We start from the raw sequence: 27,809 nt of genomic DNA on the forward strand, positions 1-27,809 counted from the left end.
TTTGAGTGAGTTCTGTATCCATATGGCTAGTTCTCCCTATATTCCATAAGATCTAACCTTACTAACCAACCTCCCATGTGGAACCTTGTTGAATGCCTCACTGAAGTCCATATAGATCATATCCACCACTCTGCCCTCATTAGTCCTCTTTGTTACTTCTTCAAAAAACCTCAACCAAGTTAGTGAGACATGATTTCCCACACACAAAGCCATGTTGACTATCCCTAATCAGTCCTTGCATTTCCAAATACATGCACATCCTGTCCCTCAGGATTCTCTCCAACAACTTGCCCACCACCAACATCAGGCTCACTGGTCTACAGTTCTCTGGCTTGTCCTTGCCAACTTTCTTAAACAGTGGTACCACGTTAGCCAACCTCCAGTCTTCCAGCACCTCCCCTGTGACTATCGATGATACAAATATCTCAGCAAGGGACCCAACAATCACTTATCTAGCTTCCCACAGAGTTCTCAGCTACACCTGATCAGGTCCTGGTGATTTATCCACTTTTATGCATTTGAAGAACTCCAGCACTTCCTCCTCTGTAAATGGACATTTTTCAAGATGTCACCATCTATTTCTTCCATGTCCTTTTCCACAGTAAGCACTGTTTAGTATCTCCCCCATCTCATGTGGCACCACACAAAAGCCGCCTTGCTGATCTTTGAGGGGCCCTATTCTCTCCATAGTTATCCTTTTGTCCTGAATGTATTTGTAAAAACCCTTTGAATTCTCTTTAACTCTATTTGCCAAAGCTATCTCATGTCCCATTTTGCCCTCCTGATTTCTCTTTTAAGTATATTCCTACTGCCTAAGGATTCACTTGATCTATCCTGTCTATACCTGACATATGCTTCTTTCTTTTTCTTAACCAAACCCTCAATTTCTTTAGTCATCCAGCATTCCCTACACCTACCAGCCTTTCCTTTCACCCTAACAGGAATATACTTTCTCTAGACTCTCGTTATCTCATTTCTGAAGACTTCCCATTTTCCAGCCGTCCCTTTACTTGCAAACATCTGGCTCAATCAGCTTTTGAAAATTCTTGCCTAATACCATCAAAATTGGCTTTTCTCCAATTTAGGACTTCAACTTTTAGATATGGTCTATCCTTTTCCATCACTATTTTTAAACTAATCGAATTATGGTCGCTGGCCCCAAAATGCTCCTCCACTGACACCTTGGTTATCTGCCCTGCCTTATTTCCCAAGAGAAAATTAAGTTTTGCATCTTCTTGAATATTGAGTCAGAAAAGTTTCTTGTACAAATTTAACAAATTCCTCTCCATTTAAACCCCTAACATTATGGCAGTCCCAGTCTGTGTTTGGGAAGTTAAAATCCCCTACCATAATCACCCTATTATTCTTACAGATAACCAAGATCTCCTTACAAATCTGTTTCTCAATTTCCCTCTGACTATTAGGGGGTCTATAATACAATCTCAATAAGGTGATCATTCCTTTCTTATTTCTCAGTTCAACCCAAGTAACTTCCCTGGATATATTTCCGGGAATATCCTCCCTCAGAATAGCTGTAATGCTATCCCTCATCAAAAACACCACTCCCTGTCCTCTCTTGCCTTCCTTTCTATCCTTCCTGTAGCATTTGTATCCTAGAACATTAAGATTCCAGTCCTGTCCATCCCTGAGCAATGTTTCTGTAATTGCTATGATATTGCAGTCCCATGTTCCTAACCATGCCCTGAGTTAATCTACCTTCCCTGTTCGGCCTCTGGTTGGAACGGAACTAGCCATGAAACGACACGACCAGCTATCCTTAGTAGCCACACACGCAGATGACAAGCAACATGAGTTCAACTGGACATCACTACTATTATAGGACAAGCCAAACAGAGAACAGCCAAGGAATTCCTAGAGGCATGGCACTCATCTACAGATTCAATCAATAAGCACATCGACCTGGACCCAATATACCGACCACTGCAACGGACAGCTGGAACTGACAACCGGAAGCGGCAGAGACAAACCACTACAAATGCCGGAGGAAACATCACAGAAGCGCTTCACAGGAGGCTTCCAAGCACTGAGGATGTCACCTAGACAGGGGACGAAATGTCTGCAACACAAATTCCCAGCTCGGCGAACAGAACCACAACAGTTTAAATCCTCCCGAGTAGCTCTAGCAAATCTCCCTGCCAATATATTAGTCCCCTTCCAATTCAGGTGCAATCTGTCTTCTTGTACAGGTCACTTGTACCTGAGAAGCGATTCCAATAATCCAGAAATGTGAATCCTTCTCCCAAATGCCAGCTCCTCAGCCATGCATTCATCTGTTCTATCCTCCTATTCCTATCCTCACTAGCTCGCAGCACTGGGAGTAATCCAGATATTATTCCTCTCAAGGATCTCCTTTTTAAATTCCTGCCTAACTCTCTATATTCTCCCTTCAGAATGTCATTATTTTGCCTTCCTATGTCATTGGTTCCAATGTATACAATGACCTCCTACTGGTTTCCCTTCCCTCTTAAGAACATTCTGCACCCTCTCTAAGACATCCTTGATCCTGGCACCAGGGAGGCAACACACCATTCTGATTTTTCACTACTGGCCACAGAAATGTCAATCTGTGCCTCAGACTAGAGATTCCCTAACACAATTGATCTCTTGGAACCTGACGTATCCTTCATTGCATTAGAGCCAGTCTCAATACCAGAAACTTGGCTGTTCATGTGACATCTCCTTACAAATTTATTATTCAATTTCCCACTAACTATTGAGGAGTTCATAGTACAACCCCAATGAGGTGATCATCCCTTTCTTATTTCTCAGTTACACCCAAATAACTTACCTGGACATATTCCCAGGAAAACCCTCCCGAAGTACAGCTGAAATGTTATCTCTAATCAAAAACGCCAGTTCCCCTCTTCTCTTGCCCCTCTTTTGATCCTTTCTCCAGAATCTATACCCTGAAACATTAAGCTACCAGACCTGTCCGTCCCTGAGCCACATCTCTGTAATTGCTATGATATCCCAGTCCCATATTCTTAACCATGCCCTGAGTTCATCTGCTTTACCTGTTAAGCCTCTTGCATTGAAATAAATGCAGTTCAATTTATCAGTCCTACCTCATTCTCTACTTATTTCCAACCTACTCTGTCAATTTGACTGACTCCTTTTCCCATCTGTACGAGTCTCAGACTGATCTCTTTGCTTATTATCTCCCCAAGTCCAAATGCCTAACCCCTCCCCTTGAGTAGTTTAAATCATCCTGAGCAGCTCTCGCAAATCTCCCTGCCAGTATATTGACCCCCTTCCAGTTCAAGTGCAATCTGTCCTTCTTATACAGGTCACTGTATAAGACGTTTCAATGATCCAAAATTGTGAACCTTTCTCCTCTGCACCAACTCCTCAGCCATGGATTCATCTGCTCTATTCTCCTATTCCTATCCTCACTATTTCATGGCACTGGAAGTAACCCAGATATTACTAACATCAAGGACTTACTTTTTAAATTCCTGGTTGATATTATATATTCTCTCCTCAGAATCTTGTCCCTTATTGTTCCTGTGACTTTAGTTCCAATGTGTACAATGAATTCCTGCTGGTCTCACTCTCCTTTGAGAATATTTTGCACTATCTCCAAGATATGTGGCAGGGGGCTGGGAACCAGAAGAGAAGACAAGTAGACAGCGAGGTGGAAACTGGACACTGTAAGAGTCATGAAAATAGCATTAATAAGGGGAAGAGGAGACAGAGAGCAGATGAACTCAAAAGAACTGGTAGCCTAAAGTGCATCTACTTTAATGCAAGGTGTATAGTGTGTAGACAAATGAACTTAGGGCTTGGATTGGTGCCTGGGAGTATGACATTACTGCAATCACAGAGACTTGGTTGAAGGAAGGGCATGATTGGCAATTAAATGTTCCAGGATATAGACGCTTCAGACGGGAGAAGGAGGGAAGTAAAAATGGGGGTGGAGTTGCATTGCTGGTCAGGGATGATATCACGACTGTGCTAAAGGTGGACACTATGGAGGGCGTGGGTAGTGAGGCATTATGGATGGAGCTGAGAAATAAGAAGGGTGCAGTTACATTGTTGGGGCTGTATTACAGGCCTCCCAACAGTGAGCGTGAGGTAGAAGAACAAATAGGTAAACAGATTATGGAAAGATGTAGAAGCAATAGGGTAGTGGTATGGACGATTTTAATTTTCCCAACATTGACTGGGATACACTTAGCGTCAGAGGTCCGGATGAGGTAGAATTTGTAAGAAGAGTCCAAGAGAGTTTTCAAGAGCAGTATATCAATAGTCAGATGAGGGAAGGGCCATATTGGACCTGGTACTGGGGAACGAGTCAGGACAAGTGGTAGAAGTTGTGGTGGGAGATTTCTTTGGGAACAGTGACCACAATTCTGTAAATTTTAGAAAACTCATTGACAAAGATGAGAGTGGTCCTAAGGGAAGAGTACTAAACTTGGGCCAAGGCCAATTATATCAAAATTAGGCAAGAGCTGGGAAATATGGATTGGCACAGTTATTTGAAGGGAAGTCCACATTTGATATGTGGGACACTTTCAAAGATAGGTGAAAGATGATGCAGGATAGGCATGTCACATTGAAGGCAAAAGATAAGAAAGGCAAGATACGTGAACTGTGGATAACAGGAGAAATCGTACGACTAGCCAAGAGGAAAAGGGAAGCGTACATAAGGTCCAGGCATCTAAGAACAGAACAGGCCCTGGAGAAATATCGAAAGATTAGGACCAGTCTTAAATGAGGAATCAAGCGGGCTAAAAGAGATCAGGAAATAGCTTTAGCGAGCAGAATTAAGGAGAATCCCAAAGCATTTTATTCTTATATAAGAAGCAAGCGGGTGACTAGAGAAAGGATTGGTCCACTAAAGGAAAATGAAGGAAGGCTGGGTGCTGAACCTGAGAGCATGGGTGAATTCTAAATGATTACTTTGTATCAGTGTTCACTGAGGAGAGGAACATGATGAATGTTGAGATTAGAGATAGAAGTTTGATTAGTCTGGATCACGTTGACATAAGTAGGGAAGATGTGTTGGGATAGGCTAGAGGTTAGTAAGGTGGACAAATCCCCAGGACTGAATGGGATCTATCCCAGGTTGCTGAGAGAGGTGAGAGAGGAAATAGCTGGGGCCCTGACAGATATCTTTGTGGCATACTTAAACACAGGTGAGGTGCCGAAGGACTGGAAGGTTGCTCATGTTGTCCTCCTGTACAAGAAGGGTAGTAGGGATATTCCAGATAACTACAGACCAGTGAGCCTGATGTCAGTGGTGGGAAAGTTGCTGGAGAAAGTACTGAGGGATAGGATCTATTTATATTTAGAAAAGAATAGGCTTATCAATGATAGGCAACACAGTTTTGTGTGGGGGGAGATCGTGCCTTACCAACTTAATAGAGTTCTTTGAGGAAGTGACCAAGTTGATTGAGGAAGGAAGGGCTGTTGATGTCATATACATGGACTTTATTAAGGCATTTGATAAGGTTCCCCATGGTAAACTAATAGAGAAAGTGAAGTCACATGGTGTGCAGGGTTCTCTAGCTAGGTGGATAAAGAACTGGTTGAGCAACAGGAGACAGAGAGTAGTAGTTGAAGGGAGTTGCTTGAAATGGAGAAAGGTAACCAGTGGTGTTCCACAGGTATCAGTCCTGGGGCCACTGTTCTTTGTAATATACATAAATGATCTGGAAAAGGGCACTGTTGGTATCATCAGCAAGTTTGCAGATGACATAAAGATTGGTGGAGTAACAGAAAGCATAAGGGAGTGTCAAAGAATACAGGAGGATATAGATAGACTGGAGAGTTGGGCAGAAAAGTGGCAGATGGAGTTAAATCCAGACAAATGTGAGATGATGCATTTAGGCTTTAATTCTAGAGCGAATTATACGGTAAAAGGAAGCTCATTGGGAAAAGTTGATGAACAAAGAGATCATTGTACCCAGAATGTTGCTGCACAGGTGGATAGAGTGGTCAAGAAGGAATATGGTATGCTTGCCTTCATCGGACGAGTATTGAGTATAAGAGCTGGCAGATCATGTTAAAATTGTACAAGACATTGGTTCGGCCACATTTAGAATACTGTGTACGGTTCTGGTTGCCACATTACCAAAAGGATGTGCACGCTTTGGAGAAGGTGCAGAGAAGGTTTACAAAAATGTTGCCTGGTATGGAAGGTGCTAGCTATGAAGAGAGGTTAAAGAGATGTTGAGTAGGTTAGGTTTGTTTTCATTAGAAAAAAGGAGATTGACGGGGAACCTGATTGAGGGTTACAAAATCATGAAGGGTATAGACAGGGTAGATAGAGATAAGCTTTTTCCCAGGTTAAAGGATTCAGTAGCGAGGGGTCATGCAGTCAAGGTGAGAGGTGAAAAGTTTAAGTGAGATATACGCGGCAAGTACTTTACACAGAGGGCAATGGGTGTCTGAAACGCGTTGCCAACAGAGGTGGTAGAGGCAGGCATTTAAGATGTGTCTGGACAGATGTATGAGTAGGTGGGGAGCAGAGGGATACAGATGCTTAGGAATTGAGCGATTAGTTTAAACAGTAGATTTGGATCGGCTCAGGCTTGGAGGGCCAAAGGGCCTGTTCCTGTGCTGTAAATTTTCTTTATTCTTTTCTCTTTATATCTTTGACCTCGCTCCAGGAAAGCAACAGACCATTCTGATTTCTGACCATTGGCACAGAATTGTCTTCCTGTGCCTCTGACTAGACAGTCCCCTATCACAATCAATCACATGGAACCTGGCATATCCCTCATTATATTAGAGCCAGTCTCGATATCAGAAATCTGGCTGTCAGTGCTACATTTTCCTGAGAGTCCATCACCCCTTACATACTTGTTTGAGAAGGGAATAGCCACAGGAGACTCCTGCACTACCTCCCTTCTTCTCCTAACTTTCCTGGAGGTCACCCCTCTACATGACTGTATCTTCGGTTTATCTCCCTTCTGCAACTGCCATTTATCACACCCCCTAGTTCCTGTAAATTCCTCATTGTCACTGACTGCCGCTCCAACCAATCCATGCAATCCGATAGGATTCACAACAAAACATACTTCCTGCAGACATAATCGTCAGTAACATGGAAACTGGCCCTAACAGAAAGAGCATAATACTCTACTGAAGGCCATCTTTGCACCTTAATGAACTACAGACCCAAAAAATAGCACAGTTTAATTGCTCCAGGCTAGCTTAGTACCTGTGTTTTTGTATTAACATTTTAATCAAGAGACAGAACTCAATAACAACTCATTTTTTGTTTAAACCCCACTGTACTCACTATTGTAGATTTACAAAATAAAAACATTAAAGTTAACTTTCAAAAGCAGCTTGGCTGTTCCCCTCCTGAGAGTCCCCACACATGGTGACTTAATGGTTAGTTCTGCCTCACAGATTCGATTCCAGTCTCAGGCGACTCTCTGTGTGGAGTTTGCACATTCTCCTTGTGTCTGTGTGGGTTTCCTCCAGGAGCTCCAGTTTCTTCACACAGTCCAAAGATGTGCAGTTTAGGTGAATTGGCCATGCTAAACTGCCCAAAGTGTTCAGGTATGCTAAGTTAGGAGCATTAGTCATGGGAAATGTAGAGTAATAGGGCAGGGAAATAGATCTGGGTAGGATACTGATTGGAGGGACAGTGTGGACTTGTTGGACCAAATAGCCTGTTTCCACACTGCAGGAATTCTATGAAAACACAGGTTTCTCCAAGATCAGCTGTGAATTTTGCCGTTTGTTAATTTTCAAAGAACAAACTGATGTCCAAAGATTCAAATGAGTGGCACAGTAGTTAGCATTGCTGCCTCACAGCTCCAGGGACCCGGGTTCAATTCCTGCCTTGGGCGACTGTCTGTGTGAAGTTTGCACAGTCTCCCAGTGTCTGTGTGGGTTTCCTCCGGGTGCTCCGGTTTCCTCCCACAATCCAAAGATGTGCAGGTCAGGTGAAGTAGCCATGCTAAATTGCCCATAGTGTTAGGTGCATTAGTCAGGGGTAAATATAGGGGAGTGGGTCTGGGTGGGTTGCTCTTCGGAGGGTCGGTGTGGACTTGTTGGGCCAAAGGGCCTGTTTCCATACTGTAGGGAATCTAATCTAATCTTGAAACTAGGCAGCAGCTGTGCAGGTTACTACTGGTTTCTTTTTCTGTTTGAATCACTGCCCATGTGGTCACTGCCTTTTTTTGTCATCCTCCTTTTTAAAGTGCAGTTGTTTTGATTTTTTTTCCCCCAAAGTTCCAAAATAATGCAGCACTTTTTAAACAATAATTACTACTCCTAGATGCAAGGAAATCAGCTCCAATGCTGAAAATACCTCAAAAAAGGAGCAGCTCTTACAGTCACAATTTTTTCCTGTCCTCTTTAAGGTCTCCCTGAGCTTTGCATTAAATTCATGTGAAGCAGGCATGTAGCTTCCTGTAGTCAACCAGCAAAAAACCCGCACAAACAGCTACCCGAGCATGCAACTTAAAGGTTTTTGTGATTTACACATGAAAGAAGTGAAACTATCATTGTATTCTAACAGATGAAAGGCTTGACAGACAATCAGTTTTTCAATGTATAATTTCAGATACATCACACTGCAAATTTTTGCTATAAATTCTTGTTACGATGAGCCCTCCACAATCACCTGATGAAGGACCATCGCTCTGAAAGCTCGTGTGCTTCTAATTAAACCTGTTGGACTATAACCTAGTGTTGTGTGATTTTTAGCAAAAAACAGGTTCAACAAAAGAGCAACATATATGGTTAGCAGAGCTAACCATTGAGCCACCATTGTGGAAGCTCACAGCAGGGGAGCAGCCAAGCTGCTTTTGAAAGTTAACCTTAATGTTTTTCTTTTGTATATCTACAATAATGAATACAGTGGTATTTAAAAATAAATATGTGGGGATTCAAGATGGCGGCGACTCAGCAAGTCTGAGTCTACAGTGCTCCTCCCAAGACTTGGGAAAAGTGGATCACCCACCCCCACCACACTCACCAAATCATCTAAAATAGCTTTTATTTAATATAATTAGTTGTTTGGTAGTGTTAGTATTAAATTTAAATAATCTAATCTCTTAGGAAAAATGACTAAAGGAAGGAGACCCCACAGCTCTCAGCAAGCAGGAACCCCTCCCCCACCCTCTCCAGCTGCAGCTGAGGCGTCCATAGCCGCCCTGGGGGACTTATCGACAGTAACAAGCCTTGTGGAGATGATCACCAAGCTGGACGCGAAAATCGACGCATTTATCGAGGAGTCCCGAAATTGCTGGGAATCACTCTCGGCCGAGCTGCAAAAGCACGGCCGAGACATCCAGGAACTCGAGCGCCGAGTCGGAGGGGCGGAGTTAAAGGCCGCGACCTCCGAGACTGCAGCTCAATCGGCCGTGGATCAGGTCCGGACTCTCGAACAGCGAGTCCGGACCTTAGAGAATTACATCGACGACCTCGATAATCGAGGTCGCCGAAAAAATATTCGTTTGCTGGGCCTTCCCAAACGGGAAGAGAAAGGCCAGCTCACAGCATTCCTGGAACAGTGGTTGCCTCAACTTTTGGATCTGGAGGCTGGATCAGGCCAGGTGTGGGTAGAATGGGCCTACCGGGTCGCAATACGCGGGCCTGGCTCGAACCAGCACCCACGCCCGGTCCTGTTCCGGCTGCAGAGCTATAGGGAGAGGCAGATACTCCTAGATGCCTCTAGAAATCTTAGAAAAGATCCCAAAGCCATGATCTATAAAAGATCCAAGATCATGTTATTTCAGGACTTCTCCCCGGCTCTGGCTCGAAGGAGGAAGGAGTTCGATGAGGTGAAGAAGTGTTTAAGGGACTTAAATATTCAATACTCCTCACGCTAGCCAGCGACACTATGTTTTAACCACAAAGGATCCGGGTATAATTTCAGATCTCCAGAAAAGGCTAAGGAATTTTTGGACTCTCTTAAATAAATCATAAGAGACAATGTATGTTGGCTTGCCTTTTCCCCACTCCGATTTATATCCCCCCCCCTTTTTCTTTTTCTTATCTTACTGTTTATTATTATCTTGGGCGGGGGAGAGGGAATTATTTATTTGCTCTCCATTTAACGATTTTCTCCCCCCCCCTTAGGGTTCTTTTATTTTATTATTATACGTATGTATGTGTGTATGTACATATATGTGTGTATGCATGTATGTGTATATATGTATATATATATAAGCCAGGGGGTTTAGTTAATGTTGGTGGGGAGAGGTGGTTACCTTATTCTATTTTCCTTTTGTCTCTAGGAGCGGGGTTATTTTCCCTTGCTATTTTATATTATTATATTTAATTATAATTTGTTGAAGTTGTAATTTTATAGTTATATATGTTTGTACATGGTATTAATACTGCCAAATATACTCAGGTGTGGGTGGGGATGGGGTGGGGGTAGGGTGCTCACTGTTAACTCTAGCTCTGTATTATATCTGAATTCTTCTCATCCTATTAAGGAGCGCCTGGGTCAAGGGTGGGGCACTGGTTGGGAGAGGATATGATGGACTGTTGGAAAAGAAGTGATACCCCCTGGGAACAAAGGGGATAATCTCCATTCAAATATGTTTTATATTTTTTTTATTATTTAGAAATAGTTTCCTTTTTATTATACTGTTATGAGTGTATTAGAGAACCTTTATTTTTGTAAATTCTATATGCTCTATGCTCGGGATGTTTTAGATAGGGTTTCCCCTCCCGAGGGGTATCGGATTTACCCGGATGATTATGGTTGATCAGTCGGTTAAGTGGTACACCTGGAATGTCAAATAGGAAGAGATTATTTTCTGTTCTCTTTCCATATAAGGAAAAATATTTTGGTAAACTGGGTGGCTGAAGGTTCCCCTGGATTTTCAAATTGGCCCAGATTAATCGTGGAATGTATTCCTCTTGACTTCCTTATAAATATGGTGCACCGAAAGACCGAATTATTTTATAAAATATGGCAGCCCTTTTACATAGATATTTTGGTTATCCTAACAAGGGCTTTTATTTATTTAATTGAGATTACAAACATGGCTGGTCAGGGGCCCCTTGGGAGAGGAATCCCGCACGAATATGGGTTTTGTTATATATGATGTTAACACATTCCGAGCAAGTATTTCAATATCCAACTTCTATGTTAACCGTTGGGATTTTTTTTCTCCCCCACTTCTTTTTTTCTCTCATTTTCTCTTATTTGAAAGATGTAAGTGACTCAATCATACACTCTGGCTAATTGTAGGTTAGATTAGTAGTTAATTGAGCATTGCTTTTTCTCTCTCGGTATTTTTCTTTTGTTAAATTTTGATTATTGTATATTTAAGATTTATTTCTATATCAATGTTTGTACTTGAGAGTTTTGTTTATTTTCGTAAATTTGTTAAAATGTTAAATTTCTAATAAAAATATCTATTAAAAAAATGTTGTTATTGAGTTCTGATCTTTACTCTGATTTTCTTGTCTTCTTGACCAAACAGCTGAGATAGGGCAACTTAACAGGTTAGATAACCGAGATAATCTATTTGGAATTCCAATGTCATGAATCAGAATGTTATTATCCTTTAATCATCAGAATCTGATCCAGATTAGAAAATTCAAACAATAATTGTGTAAATCTAAGCATGATATATGAGCTTTGTTATATTTTAAACTATTTTAAATTATGCTCCTGATTTTTCCCCAATGTAGAAATTGCTAAACAAAGTGAACCTTGGCTACGGTGCAAAATGTGCTGCTTACAGCCCTGATGGAGAAATGGTTGCAATTGGAATGAAGAATGGAGAATTCATTATACTGCTGGTTAATTCTCTGAAAGTGTGGGGCAAAAAACGTGACCGGAGTGCTGCCATCAACGATACCAGGTATAATGTGCTGTTTTTGGTGTCAGTAAACTGCCACAGTAGGTTGTAACATCCAGGCTGTGTAGATCATCTACTGGTCAGGATGGATTCAACAGAAGCTGATTGCCCAAACAGTTACACTTCCACATGTACCAAATGTGCAATCAGGTATCTCACATCATGGTTTGAGAATCACTGGAGAGCAATGACTGGAATCTTATCCTAGAGGGAAGTCAGGAGCAAGTTTGGGATTCATTTAATTCAGTAGCAGGTTTTTGCCTTGGCTATATAAGACAGCATTGACATCCTGCATTTTCCTTTGCCAGCCATTCAAAGAAGGTAGGGAGATGATGCATGCATTTGTCAAATAAAGGATTCCTCAGAAGGCTCATGTTTTCATGGTAGAAATGTCTAGCTAATGGCTAGCAGTTTCTAAGTGCGTACTCTGATAGTGATATCAGAATAAATTAATGAAAATCAGCATGAGTACAGGCTTAAATTCCTGTAACACCTCATCACCAGAATAGTGGCACACCATGTAAAGTATCTCTTTACTAACCTGTTGCAAAAATATAGACAATGTTAACATTTCAACATCTTCTTAAGGTTGTCACTATCACAAATGACAATCATTAACCAGTTTGATTCACTCTGTATGATATCAAGAAACTGCACCTTATGCAGAAAAGATTATGTCAAAATCTAACTGTAATGCTCCAGAATTAGTTGCAGCTTTAGCTACACGGTGCAGCTTCAATAATGTGAAAAATTATCCAGTTATTTGCTGACCAGAAAAGGCAGGACATATCCAATCTAGTCAATTATCATCCTATCAATATGTTTCAGCCATCAAAATTGATTAAAGAGATACTCAAAGGTGCAAGAAATAAAAACAAAATCAAAGAACTGTAGATGCTGGAAGTCAGTCACAAAAGTAGAAAGGGCTGGAAAAATTCAGCAGGTCTGGTAGCATTTTCGAGAGAAAGGAGAAAGTGAAGAATGCAGATGCTGGAGATGAGAGTCAAAAGGTGTCGCGCTGGAAAAGCATAACAGATCAGGCAGCATCTGAGGAGCAGGAGAGTTGACACTTCAGGCAGAACCCCTACAGCAGGAATGTGGTGGGGGGAGGACTGAGAGGTAATAGGAGGAGGGTAGGGCTGGGGGAGAGTATAGCTAGGAAGGTGATATGTGGGTGGGATGGTTAAGGTGATGGGCCAGAGCAGAGGGTAGAGCAGATAGATGGTAAGGAAGATGGACAGGTGAGACAAGTTCAAGAGAGCAGTGCTAAGTTGGACGGTTAGATTTGGGATAAGGTGGGGGAAAGGGAGATGAGGAAACTGGTGAAATGGATGTTGATGCCATGTGGTTGGAGGGTTACTAGGCAGAAGGTGAGGCGTTCTTCCTCCAGGCATCAGGTGGCTAGGATTTTGTGCTGGGGGAGGCCCAGGATTTACATACCCTTGGCAGAGTGGGGGGGGTGTTGAAGTGGTTGGTCACAGGGTGCTGGGATTGTTTGGTGCATGTATCCCAGAGAGGTTCTTTGAAACGTTCTGCAAATTGGCGTCCTGTGACCCCAATGTAGAGGAGACCACATCGAGAGCAACAGGCACAGTAGATGAGGTGCTTGGATGTGCAGGAAAATCTCTGCCAAATTTGGAAGGATCCTTTGGAGTCTTGGATGGAGGTGAGCAGGAGGTGTGGGCGCAGGTTTTACACCACTTAGGGTGGCAAGGGAAGGTGCCTGGAGTGGAGGGTGGGTTAGTGGGGAGTGTGGACCTAACAAGGGAGTCGCAGAGGGAAGGGTCTCTGCGGAATGCTGATAGGGGTGGGGAGGGAAATATATCTCTGGTGAGTCTGACTGTAGGTGGTGGAAATGTCGAAGGATGAGGTGTTGTATTTGGAGATTAGTGGGATGGAAGATGAGGACCAGGGGCTTCTATTCTTGTTGCAGTTGGAGAGGTGGGGGTCAAAGTGATGGACGTAGTGGAGATGTGTTGGAGGGCCTTGTTGACCACATGGGAGGGGATATTGCATTCCTTGAAGAAGGAGGCCATCTGGGATGATCTGGAGTGGAATTGTGTCAGAGGCAGAATTGGGAGTAAAGGATAGCATTTTTACAGCAGGCTGGGGTGAGGAGGTGGGAGGAGGTGTAGTCCAGGTAGCTGTGGGAGTCGGTGGGTTTGAAGTAGATGTCCATGTTGAGTCGGTTGCCAGGCATGGAGATGGAGAGGTTCAGGAATGGGAGGGACATGTCTGAGATGGTCCGGGTGAATTTGAGGCCAGGTGGAAGATGTTTGTGAAGTTGATGAACTGTTCAATCTCCTCATGGGAGCACAAGGTGGTGCTGATACAGTCATCAATGTAGGGGAGGAAAATGTAGGGAATAATGCCAGTGTAACTACAGAAGATGGACTGTCCCATGTACCCACCGAAGAGACAGGCATAGCTGGGGCCCATGCGGGTTCCCATGGCTACCCCTTTGGTCTGAAGGAAGTGGGAAGATTCAGAGGAGTTGTTGAGGATGAGTACCAGTTCAGCTCATCAAATTAGTGTGTCAGTGGAGGGATGCTGGTTAGGTCAGTAGCATAGGAAGAAATGGAGGTTGGAAATGGAGATGGAGAGGTCTAGGAAAGGGAGGGAGGTGTCGAGATGGTCTGGGAGAGAAAACAGAGTTAACATTTTGAGCCCACTGACCCTACTTCAGTTACGTTCAAGACATTATCAGAGGAAAAAACTTACCCATGTCTGGAGTCTTAACTGGCTCAAAGGAAAATAATTGTGATTTTTGAAGACCAATCATCTTGAGCCCAGGATGTTTTACTTAGACACCCAACTCCCTTTAGTTGCTTTATTAATGACTTTCACTATTCTGACTATTGTGGAAATATTTACTGATGATTGAACAATGTTCAAAGCTATTCATAGTTCCTCAGATAATGAAGCATGCCATGCCCGATGCAAGATTTAGGCTTAGATTGAGAAATAGCAAGTAACATTTGCATGTTCTGGCCTCCTTCCTATCGGAAGGATGTTGTAAATCCTATATGTTGCCAGGGTTGGAGGATTTGAGCTATAGGGAGAGGTTAAATAGGCCGGGGCTGTTTTTCCTGGAGCATCGGAAGCTGAAAGATAATCTTAAAGGTTTATAAAATCATGAGGGGCATCGATACTTAAGTAGACAAGGTCTTTTTCCCTGGGGTGGGGGAGTCCAGAACTAGAGGGTATTGGTTTAGGGTGAGTGGGGAAAGATATAAAAGAGCCCTAAGGGGCAACTTTTTGATGCAGAAGGTGGTACATGTATGGAATGAGCTACCAGACGAAGTGGTGGAAGCTAGTACAGTTGCAACATTTAAAAGGCATCTGGATGGGTATATGAATAGGAAGGGTTTAGAGGGATGTGGGCCAAGTGCTGGCAAGTGGAACTAGATTGGGTTGGGATATCTGGTCGACATGGACGAGTTGGACCGAAGGGTCTGTTTCTGTGCTGTGCATCTCTATGACTCTATAACACAAGTGCTAACTCCAACAAGAGGGAGCCTAATCATCTCTGCTTGACAATCAGCAGCATTACCATTGCTGAACCCCTCACCAACAACATCCTGGGATTTACTATTGACCAGGAACTTAATTGAGTCTGGCAAATAAATAGTATAGCTACAAGGGAAAGTTTGAGGTTTGGTGATCTGCAGTGAGTGACTCTCCACAGCTTCTTTAGCACCTACGAAGCGTAAATCCGGGGTGTAATGAAATATATTCTACTTGCATGTTTGCATTTAACTGCAGCTATTCTCGAAGCTCAACATCAGTTTGCTTGTTTGGTACCCTAGCCACCAGTTTTAGCGTCATGGTCAACTGTCAGCTATGTGAAAAACTGTTTTGCTATGCTTTCAACATTTCATATGGTTGCAGATTGCCCAATGTGAACCATTCTATTCCCTGTCACAGCACTGCAGATAATCATGTGATATTTAATCACTTGGTACCTGTTCATATTACACCTTTGTGCATGATGCTTCCCAGAAGTTTATACATATTATTGTAGTTCATAACAATTAAATGCTCTGTAGTTGAGTATCTTTATTAGCTGTTACATGCCAGCAAATGTCAGAAGATTCTAGAACCAGGAAAGCCCCTGCTAACAGGCAAGGCAATTAAGCCAACACAAAAAATTGTGAACAATAGTTCAATCTACTCATTTCCACTGATTTGCTAGAATCTGTTCCTGGGGTTTACCTTTTTCCTGGATAAACACAAATTGCCTATGAGTGTTAGCAACATAAACCTAATTTTGATCACTACCCACTAACCTGGGAACCTTGAACAGCAGCCAGGGTTCCTCCTCCAGATAAATAACCAGTGAACTCCCACTGGAAATTGAGTTCATGTTGAAAGGGAAGGGACTAGGGAGTCCTAGGCCATACTCTGTTAAGGTTAACACGTAGGTTCAGTTGACAGTTAGGAAGGCAAATGCAATGTTAGCATTCATTTCAATAGGGCTGGAATACAAGAACAAAGATGTATTGCTGAGGCTGTATGAGGCTCGGGTCAGACTGCATTTGGAATATTGTGAGCAGATTTGGGCCTGTATCTAAGAAAGGATGAGCTGGCCTTGGAGGGGTCTACAAGAGGTTGACAAGAATGATGCCAGGGATGAAGAGTTGTCATATGAGAGCGGTTGAGGATTCTGAGTCGGTCTTCAATGGAGTTTAGAAACATGAGGGACGATCACAGAATAGTGAGAGCGTGGATAAATTGGACATGGCCCGGGGTATAGCCTCAGAGTGAAGGGACGACCTTTCAGAACTGAGCTAAGGAAGAATTTCTTCAACCAGAAGGTGGTGAATCTGTGAAATTCATTGCCACTGAAGTATCTGGAAGCCAAGTCATTGAGTGCCTTTAAGACAGAGGAAGACAGATTCTTGATTAGTTAGGGGATCAAGGGTTACTGAGAGAAGGCAGGAGAATGGGGTTGAGAAACATATCAGCCATGATTGAATGGTAGAACAGACTCAGTGGGCTTAATGGACTAATTCTACTCCTAAATCCTACCATCATATGGAATCCAGAAGGGTGAAGAAAAATAAAGGATGGACTAACAAGGTACCAAGATATGGAACAAGGCTCCCAAAATGGAGCGAACTTGCAAAGAACCACTACTATGCTTCTCCTAATCTGTCCGAGCCCTAATACCAGCCTCAAGTCTTCAATCTCTCCCTTTCCCCAAATCTTGGACACAATGTTCAACTTTCCTATTGTCTAATTTCCCACATTCCACCTAGAACTCTATCCACTAATCTACAGTATCTCCTCTCACCAAGTTTGTGATCGAGACCCTAAGTTTTTCTCTCTCTACCAGTGAATAAAACCCACCAACCCCCAATTTTCAATCCCCATTCCTGCTTTTCCAGCCCAACCATATTCCTCTCACCAGTCTGCATCACTCTTTCACTATCCCAGATTCCCAAGTGCTCCTCAACCAGCTGATTCCATTCTGGAGATCCAACCTGCCAGAAAGGAAGTCATTACCCACCAATGTTCTATAAGCTAAAGTGAGATGGTCCTTAGCATGGGTAATACAATCCAGCAGGAGGAAACTTGCAGCAAGCAGTGACAATGTGGGTCATGGGGTGGCAGGCCTGTGGAACAGTGGGAAAGATGGAGGGTGCAGCCTCCCTTGACCTAGTAACCTTAATATGTTATTAAATAATACTATCGTTGAAAATTTTTGGATCTTGTAAGTTTAATTATTCATAAATATTGGTGGTAGATCGTTTAGAGTGACATGATTAGTTCATCAACTAAGAGTGATGGCCAATTGTTTACATGAAAACACAGCTTGGAAGGAAATTCCAACAGAGAAAAGGTATTCCTGTCAATAGAAAATTGAAGTTTAAGGACAGAAAGTGTGTATGCACAATATTGTATAATATAACAGAAGTTATTATACAATGATCCAATAAATTATAATTCTAATATTATAAATTGGTATAGTAGATTAATGTAGATTCCAGTACCATAAATGCAAATAATCCAGGTAACAGCTGAGCAGGCCTAATAAACTGATAAAAGACAGGCTTTGCCCAGGGAACATAATAAACTGTGTTGCACTCAAAGAGATGAGCAGAGGTGGTCTAGGTTGTAAAGTGGAAAAATATGATTAGTAAAGTGTTCAGTCCTTGCACTGAGATCAAGACCTTTCTTCATTCATTCACAAGATTCAGATGGCACTGGCTAGGCTACCCCAAATTGCCCTTGTGATGATGGTGGTGACCTGGGTTTTTGAGCTGTGTTTATTCTGGTGTAGGTACGTGCACAGTGCTGTTAGGTAGGGAGTTCCAAGATTTTGATCCAGCTACAGGAACAGCGGTATATTTCCAAGTCAGAATGATGTGCAGCTGGGAGGCAAACTTGTAGGTCGTCATGTTTGTACGATACATATTTGTATCATCAATAGTCACAGGTGAGGTGCCGGAAGACTGGAGGTTGTCAAATGTGGTGCCATTCTTTAAGAAGAGTAGTGAGGACAATCCAGAGAACTATAGACCAGTGAGCCTGACATCGCTGGTGGGCAAGTTGTTGGAGAGACTCCTGAGGGACAGGATGTATATGGAAAGGCAAGGACTGATTAGAGATAGTCAGCATGGTTTTGTGCATGGGAAATCATGTCTTACAAACTTGATTGAGTTTTTTGAAGAAGTAACAAAGAGGATTGATGAGGGCAGAGCAGTAGATGTGATCTACATGGACTTCAGTAAGGCATTCAACAAGGTTCCCCGTGGGCGACTGATTAGCAAGGTTAGATCTCACAGAATAAAGGGATACAGAACTGGCTCAAAGGTAGAAGACAGAGGGTGGTGGTGGAGGTTTGTATTTCAGACTGGAGGCCTGTGACCAGTGGAGTGCCGCAAGGATCAGTGCTGGATCCTCTACTTTTTGTCATTTACGTAAATGATTTGGATGCGAGCATAAGAAGTACAGTTAGTAAGTTTGCAGATGACACCAAAATTGGAGGTGTAGTGGACAACGAAGAAGGTTACCTCAGATTACGACAGGATCTTCATCCGATGGGCCAATGGGCCGAGAAGTGGCAGATGGAGTTTAATTCAGATAAATGTGAGGTGCTGTATTTTGGGAAAGCAAATCTTGCACACTTAATGGTAAGGTCCTAGAGAATGTTGCTGAACAAAGAGACCTTGGAGTGCAGGTTCATATCTCCTTGAAAGTGGAGTCGCAGGTAGATAGGATAGTGAAGAAGGCATTTGGTATGCTTTCTTTTATTCATCAGAGTATTGAGTACATGAATTGGGAGGTCATGTTGCGGCTGTACAGGACATTGGTTCGGCCTCTGTTGGAATATTGTGTGCAATTCTGGTCTCCTTCCTATCAGAAAGATGTTGTGAAACTTGAAAGGGTTCAGAAAAGATTTACAAGGATGTTGCCAGGGTTGGAGGATTTGAGCTATGGGGAGAGGCTGAACAGGTTGGGGCTGTTTTCCCTGGGGTGTCAGAGGCTGCGGGGTAACCTTATAGAAGTTTACAAATTATGAGGGACATGGATAGGATAAATGGACAAAATCTTTTCCCTGGTGTGGGGGAGTCCAGAACTAGAGGGCATAGGTTTAGAGTTAGAGGGGAAAGATATCAAAGGGATCTAAGGGCAACTTTTTCATGCAGAGGGGGGTACGTTTGGAATGAGCTGCCAGAGGAAGTGGTGGAGGTTGGTACAAATGCAACATTTAAAAGGGATTTGGATGGGTATATGAGTAGGAAGGGTTTGGAGGGATATGGGCCAGGTGCTGGCAGGTGGGACTAGATTGGGTTGGGATAACTAGTCATCATTGTCAGGTTGGACTGAAGGGTCTGTTTCCATGCTGTGCATCTCTATGACTCTATTGCCCTTGTCCTTCCACGTCATAGAGATTGCAGATTTAGATGAATCTGTCTGAGGAGCCTTCGTGAACTGTTACAGTACATCTTACAGTTGTTACAGATTAATGTATCCACACTACACAACTGTGCATTGACTGCGGTAGGAGTAAAATTTGAAGGTATTTGTTTAGGTACCTGAAATAACTGCACAGACGCCAGTAATATGTCACCAAGTCATCCTTTTTCACTTGTGCATGGTACACTGTCTGTGGCCAGCCAACTCAGAGTCAATCCTCAATTGAAGAGAATCTTATCTCCTGTTTTTTTTTATCAAATGGTACAAAATACAAATAGTCAACAGTGAACAATAAATAGTGATTTACCAGGAAAAGGGGTGGCAAGGCCAAACTCCATAATTAACAACCATTCACACTTAGAAATCCAGATATTTTCTAATCAATCTATTCAGACACATTATAACATGTCTGGAGCAGGTGGGACTTGAATATCTGGTCCAGAGGTAGGGATATTACCAACGTACCACAAGAGCCCCATCTCCTGGTTATGTTGGTCAGCCAGGGATTTCTTGATTGGCTCAGGTTAACAACCCCAATCAAGGATCTCATAGTATACATGATCCAGTGGGTTCTAATCATCACAGTACCAGTAACGCAGGTTGATTGGTCTTGCATGATTCAAGCTCCTTGAGTGTTCTTGGAGTGGACTCATGTAGGCAAGTGGAGAGTATCCCATTCCTTTCCTAACTTGCCTGATAGCAGGATTTGTAACTGATGGCAAGTGATGGAAGGGTAATAGCTTAAGACTCCTGTCTGATACCGAGACCATTTTTCTTTTGGTTTTATTTTTATCATTTTTGTTTTAGAGTTGTGAATTTGAGCTGAATGTGACCTTTGGATTGTGAACACTGGTTTGTTTTAAAAAAAATTTAAATGAGGCCAGGCCTGGAAGTTAAGTATAGGTTGATTCTTGTCCAAAGAACACTGTAGACATTGCTGTTTTGGAGATCCATTATGCTCAAACAAACGGCAAATGTTCGGATATTAACAGAGGCCTCACTGGGAACCTAACATCAACTAATCTTGTTTTGGGTGAACTAGTTTTGGGTGTTGCTATTTGTCAGATGTGGATGCTAAAGCTACAGGAGGGCGATTGGGTTGTTGTCTAGTTGACCTCCCATTATCAACTTGGTGAAAGTTCAGAGAAAAGAATCTCAGTTGTCATAATTAAATAAATATTCCTAGTGCGTGCTTCTTTTATTCTGGATAGTTGTTCAAAAGAGATCCATCTGGTAGAGTAGTGGGGCTTGATTATCTTTAAATTTTTCCATAACAATAGTCTGAAAACTTCAATCCATCTGGGCTAGTAATCTACCAGGACCAAATATGTCTTCCCTTTGAAGTTGAATAAATCTATTGCTAGTAAAAAGTGAGGTCTGCAGATGCTGGAGATCAGAGCTGAAAATGTGTTGCTGGTTAAAGCGCAGCAGGTCAGGCAGCATCCAAGGAAGAGGAAATTTGACGTTTCGGGCACAAGCCCTGATGATTCCTGATGAAGGGCTTGTGCCCGAAACGTCAAATTTCCTGTTCCTTGGATGCTGCCTGACCTAAATCTATTGCTAGTCTATCCTATGGCCATTCTAGAAAATTTGAAAACATTAATGAATGCTTTGTTGGATCCTGATTATGGACAGCACATATGTGACACAACAAAATAAAATGCTCAATTTCCTTGAAAATACCTGGCTGCTAAATGTTCTGTTCAACTCTAATTCTGCATTTTGTGATCCCTCAATGTCCACCTTAAAAAAAAGTCTTTCAACACTTCTTGCCTCATTGAATTCAATATAACGAATCAGTAGTAGTAATGCTGCTTCCATGCATACATTTTCAGAACTTGATCTGCTTAAAGTATCTGAGCATCCTTGTAGACAAAGTTGCAACATTTTTAGGCACTGCTTGTCTACTTTGAGTTGCACACATTTCTTTGAACTTCACCTCAATACCTGATGGTGTATTGATAACTGTAGTAGAACCTCATCAATGATCAAATTTTCTTTGTTCGTCGTCCACGACTACCCTGGATTGTGTAATAGCCATAATCTACGCCTTGCCTGGGTCATAGAGTACCACATTGTCATTTTTGATTAGTCCAAGTATGAAACTTGGTATTCAGAATATTTTGCAACCTCTTTTGAACTCCAGCAACGTGACGATTGATTTATGATCTATTTCGACCTGAAATCTGAATTCTATGAGGTAATCTGCAAATTGTTCACATCACTATGTACTAGCCAATGCTTCCTTTCCATTTAAGCATATCTTTGTTCAGTCTTTGTAAATGCTGTTGATGCAAAATGCATTGGTTTCCTGATTCCATCGTTCTGCACTCTAATGAGAACTGCACCTAATCCTGTGGACAATACATCTGCAAATATTATGTTTAATAAGCCTGAGTTATAGTAAATTGGTACATCTAAGGAGAGTAGCTTCTCAATCTTTTGAAAATATGTGATCTGTTCATTTAGTGGGGAGGGTGGTTGATGGAATTATCTGTTATGAGTTCAGTGAGCTGACTAAGTTAGAAGTGAAATGTTCTACTTAATTCACCATTCATTAGAAACCTTGTGTACTGTTTATGCACTTTGTTGCAGAAAGTCTTGTATGGGCCTCTTTTTTTCAGGAGCCACTAAGATTCCCTGCTCTTCTCATTGAGTGTAAGAACTGTACTTAATATTCCCTGTGGTCATATTCATCTTTGGTCTGGCCATGTATCAGGATGTCATCCATTTGACAAATAATATTTTGCTTGCTTTCAAGAATCTTTGACATTACTTACAAAATTCCAAAAGATTGATGAATATAATCGACAATCTTGATCAGGGATATCTGCAAAAGTCCACTAATTGCATCTAATTTTGGTTAAAACCTGGTCCTGGTTAACCTGGCCAAACTATCATTGACTGATGAAATTGGATGTTTTTTTTTCCTTAAACACTCTTGTTCAGTAGTGTGAGATTTGTGCAAATTTTTTGTCCTTCATTGAGTTTTGGAACTGTTACAAGTTCTGAGCAAGTGTTCTTTCACTTTGCCAGTTTATGACATGGGGGAAACCTTCCTGTTTAATTTAAACCAGCAATACAGAAAAATTTTATCCCATGCAGTAATCTGTGAAAATTTGAGAGGCCAAGAATTATTTAAAGTACAAATTAACTACTTTATTTCTTCGAGAATAATTAACTAACAATTATTTACAACTCCTTCCTCAAACTTATCTTTTACTTTCCCTTCTGTAATACTAGTCTGATAAAACCCCCGATTAAGATTTACTGAAAAAATTCAAATTTCAAAACTAGCCAGCTGTCAAATCTTCTATTTGGATCTTCCTCTGTCTTATTTTCTTCTTCTTAAGGATTGTATTTCATAGGTCATGGATCAATAAATGTACCTTTAAGGGAGCGGTTTTTCAGGCAGTCTGTACAGGCTCATAGTGTGGCAGTTCTCCTCCCAACTGTTCAATCTTCCCTGATCTTATACCCCAAAGCATCATATTGTGTCATTGGCTTTTAAGGTCGTCAGGATACTAAATTCAAACTTGATTAGAGTTTGTTTTTTTCAGGGTATAATTTAAATTGATTGGCCTCATTCAAATTTGTTTTGTCATCTCCAGGCAACCACTAATCAAGTTGTTCGACCAACTATTACATTATATCTTTTTCAGAACACTTGGTGCTGTGTCAGGTAGTTTAACTCTCTTAAAGGTACAGTACACCCATATCTTCAAAACACCAGCACTCAATCTACAAGCCCCCAGCTTGTAGTGGAATCCAGATGTGCTTTTCCTCTTGTCTTGAACATCCTAATATGAGCAGTGATGTCCTTTCACTAATGATATGAACATACTTTTCAAATGTCCTCTAACTGCACCTTCACTGTTTCTAATAGTAGATGAAGTACTTTTCAAGAGTATACCAGCAGATGGAGTCAGCATCTTCTTGCAGCATAATGTGGTGCTCTGTTTTAGCTTGCCAAATCCTCTGAATAATCTTGAAAATTCTTGAAAAAAATACTCTTCCATTTTCTCTTACATCACTACACCCACTTTCTCTAAGAGTCCTACTGTATGTGTGTATTTCTACTGAGCAAGTATTTGTTGTGGTTCTTCAATATGTAAAAAATTTCACTGATCTCTCAATCTTTATAACTGCGTGTGATGATAAACTGGCTGTGCACCTGAAGATCTGTGCCCCAAGACGTTGTAGTTCGATGCTCACAGATTGAATCTCAACTGATATTAACTATGTAGATTGTCAGCCAGTACTGAAACAGCCGCCCTTGGATCAAGTTTAAATTTTGCATTATATCCTTTCACTTGTAAGATGCTATCCCAAAATCTCTGCTGGCTCTTTGACTTCACTTAAGAATGTTGGCTTACTCTGTTGATCATTATGCTTGATTTTTTGATTTTTTTTTCCAAATCATTGACCTTTGTCAGGAACTTTTCCCTTGGTGTGACTTCTCTGTTTTTATGGTGGGTGGGAACTGCTAAACAACAATTTTTAAGAATTCTATATTCCACCTTGATAGCACACCACTCAGGTCCTCCTATCTAGCACATTGCAATTTTGCTATTGCTTTGAACATTCTGATGTAGGCAGTGATATTATTTCCAGCTGTGAGCACTTGGGAACATGTTCACATCATGTTGAGGCTTACCTATCCGATCAAATTAGAAGAACCTCGGTGTTGCCTCTAAGGATGCATTGTGATCTTGACTTGTGTACTATACTGAATTACTTGCTCCAGTGTGGTGTCATCTTTTGACTGAAGGAGGTCAGACATTTTTTTAATCCCTGGTGCCTATAATGACATGATTTCTTATTACCTTATCTTTTAATGCTGCATATCCACAACATTCAGCTAATCTAGATAAATCTTCAATCAATTCTCATTGTCACTATGGCCATTGACTAAATCTCATTCTATGACCAGGTTTATTTTTGGACTACAGTATTTGACAAGCACTTTAATTAAAGATTTAAAGTCTTATGACATAGTTTGCTACATTCCCAACAGTATTGAAATGTACTGATCTGTAACTCAGGAACTGCGGTTTCCAGTCCTTCCTCTTCTGGCCTTGTTGTAGGCCTTCAGCATTTTCATATCACTGTGGTAATTACAATGTCGAGGCTGAAGCTGGCATTTCAACACACCGTACTGAGCTGGTTAAGTTCTTTCTCTCCATTTTTTGCCAGACTGTTTTGTCTTCAAATCTTCCAAATTTCAGTTTTGGCCATCACAGTCTTCCACCTTTTTCCTCTGTTCCTTGTGAACTATGATCTGACTTCAGATTTTTGATTTTGAACTCCACCTTGCTCCTGCCTTGTTTTAAGTGAATACTGCTATCAATATATTTTATGAACACATGACTTGGTCACCATGACTTGGGCTGTGTATCCCTTCATGAATTCTACTCTGTCTCAGTTTTCTAGGAAGTTGGGTGTCTGCATTTGCACTCTTAGATTTTCTCTGTCTTATTAGGCAATTGTTTTGCACCTCTGGAATCCTTAGTTTGACCTTATCCTAGAATGAAAGTACTGTTTAGTATGGTTAACACTTTATTTACACTTAAGTATACGTTTTACTAAATACAGGTCTCTAGTATAGTGTTTCACTCCTCCTCCATTATGATGTTCTCTCTGGACTCTCCATTGCTCTTCTGATATTAGAATAGCATCATCATTTACATTATCATTAGGTTAACTACATGCAATCATACCACATTTATACTTGTATTATTCATAAAAATCTTGGAATTAGTACTAATGTAAATATATACCCCAAGATCACAACCAGTGAACACCATGGGAGCTATAGTACGCCATTATCCCTCAAAACCAATTTAATTTATATGTTGTAAATTTCCTTTGTTGATTTGATTTTTGTATCAGTGCTCCTTTAAAAGTCCGCCATCTGGCTAATCTCATATAATTACTTAATTTAATTACCTTGTTGGTTAAATCAGAATATGATATCCTGGGATATCACATTTGCAACAACACTGCAATCATATGTTGAGTAAAAGTTTCCCAGTCCACCAGCTGCATGGAAGATAGTAAGAAATATGCTTGATGAAGTTGTATATTTTGAGTGTTCTAATTTACGGGAATCAGAAGAAATCACAGCCACTTACCTCATCAAGCCAAGAGTGTACAGTGGATATAATTGAAAATTGAGAAAATAATCTTAGAAATCAAATGTTACATCAATTAACAATAAGAAAGATACAAAAATGTATTGATAAAATATTGGTATATTCAAATTTATAATACTGTCTTTTTAATCATTTTTTTTTTCTTTTAGGTTTAGCCCCAATTCCATGTACCTGGCTGTTGGTTCTGCAGAAAATACAGTTGATTTTTACGACCTCACACAAGGCCCTACTTTAAACAGAACTGGTTATTGCAAAGACATTCCTAGTTTTGTCATTCAAATGGACTTCTCAGCTGACAGCAAACACATTCAGGTAAGGTGTTTCTTTAATCTCAGCAAATATCAGTTAGTGTGCAAATTCTGATAATTATTTGGATACTTTTCAATATGCTAATGCCTCAGATAAATACAAAATATTAATACCATAGACAAACGATTGCTTATAAATTACTGAATTCCTACTTACACTACTTCTTTATATTCTCTTTAATTTTTGGCCAAAATGTGACATACAAAATACATCAAAGTGATTATCCATAATGCCAACACATGCACAGATGCAGCCTATAACATCAACTGGCTGTGACAGGCTTCTGGATGTCACCGGACTGGAATAAGGGGGCCATGGAGGCTGGAGCAAGAGGGAGGCAAAGATGGAGGTTTGGGGCAGATGAAGAGTACCTTCACCTTCTTTATGGTGTCTGTAGAGTTAGTCTCCTCAGCTGCTGTTCCTTCATCATGCTCACCCCCCTCCCCACCCGGACCTCTCCAGATGCCATACTGCCCAAGGATAAGGGCTGCTATTGCTCTCCTTCACCATCAAAGAAGAAATGATCCACCTCCTCATCCTGGATCGTGTCATTATCCATTGACAGCCGCTGGAACAGTACTGCTACTTGAGCTTTACTGCCGCAGCTGCCCTTCAAAGGCCTCACAATCTATCTGTTCATACTCATTGCTGGATATGATTCAGGCCACCCAGTTTTGGATTTCTCTTCTTTGATAATGTACACTTTTGGCACCATTATTTGAAACTACCTGCTGCTTTCCATTACTTCAGAATAATATTGGGTTCATACATGCACAGTCTTTATAGAACTTAATCATGCTGTTTTCCAGCATTTTCATAAAATAAAAGCAACAATGTTGCTGTCTTTGTTTAAAGAATAAAACAAAAGGTTGTTAAGAATAGAAGTGAGGCTAAGCAAAGAGGAAAACACATTCTATTTGTTTTAACACAGATTCAAAGATATTTGAACACACTGTGGAAATGATCCAAACACGGTACAGCTTAAAAATATTGTTGCAATTCCATGAACATCCAGTATTTCATTTCTAGCTCAATTCATGTCCAACTGAGAGAGATTTTTCTGTTTGTTTTTATACTTAGATGAGCTTGAACTGATTACAATTTCATCTCATTTGCTGAAACTGTAGATAACTCTTTCTTAATTATTATTATATTTGTGATTAACTTCCAGTATTTTACCATCTCTGATGCATTTCCTCTTTTAAACGATATTCAAAACCTTCATCACTTCTTTTCTACTGACTGTATTTTTAAAATTCATTCATGGAATGTGGGCATTACTGACTTAGCCAAAATTTATTGCCCTTCTGTCGTTAACCAGTGTTGCCCAATACTTCAGACTGGCAATATTAACTTCTTATCCTAAGATAATTTTATTACTTTAAGTCCCTTTTCTTAATAATGCTGTTTAGTAGATGTTACTTTATCAAAAAATGTCTCAATGCTTCAGAGCTTAATAGATGCTTCTCTCTGAAATGCCTTCCCACCCTATACTGAATCAATCTGGAAAGTTCTCTCCCTAAGCCCTTTGAGCAATTCTTTAGGATATCAGGGTAACTTCAGATGTGCAGTTAGGTGGCTTGGCCATGCTAATTTGGCAATCCTGTCT

At 41.1% G+C, this 27,809-nt stretch overlaps 1 protein-coding gene across 5 annotated transcripts in view; it reads left to right on the forward strand.

Annotated features, from left to right (window-relative positions):
* Nucleotides 1-27,809, forward strand: part of LOC132819436 (echinoderm microtubule-associated protein-like 6) — a 512,298-nt gene that overhangs the window by 455,098 nt on the left and 29,391 nt on the right. For all 5 annotated transcript variants that reach the window (XM_060830942.1, XM_060830941.1, XM_060830940.1 and 2 more), the window contains 2 exons: nucleotides 11,641-11,813; nucleotides 26,041-26,203. In XM_060830942.1, the coding sequence (XP_060686925.1) occupies nucleotides 11,641-11,813; nucleotides 26,041-26,203 (336 nt within the window). The remainder of the gene's footprint in view (nucleotides 1-11,640; nucleotides 11,814-26,040; nucleotides 26,204-27,809) is intronic.

Source organism: Hemiscyllium ocellatum, chromosome 10 (assembly GCF_020745735.1).
Source record: "Hemiscyllium ocellatum isolate sHemOce1 chromosome 10, sHemOce1.pat.X.cur, whole genome shotgun sequence".
NCBI classification, from domain to species: Eukaryota; Metazoa; Chordata; class Chondrichthyes; order Orectolobiformes; family Hemiscylliidae; genus Hemiscyllium; species Hemiscyllium ocellatum.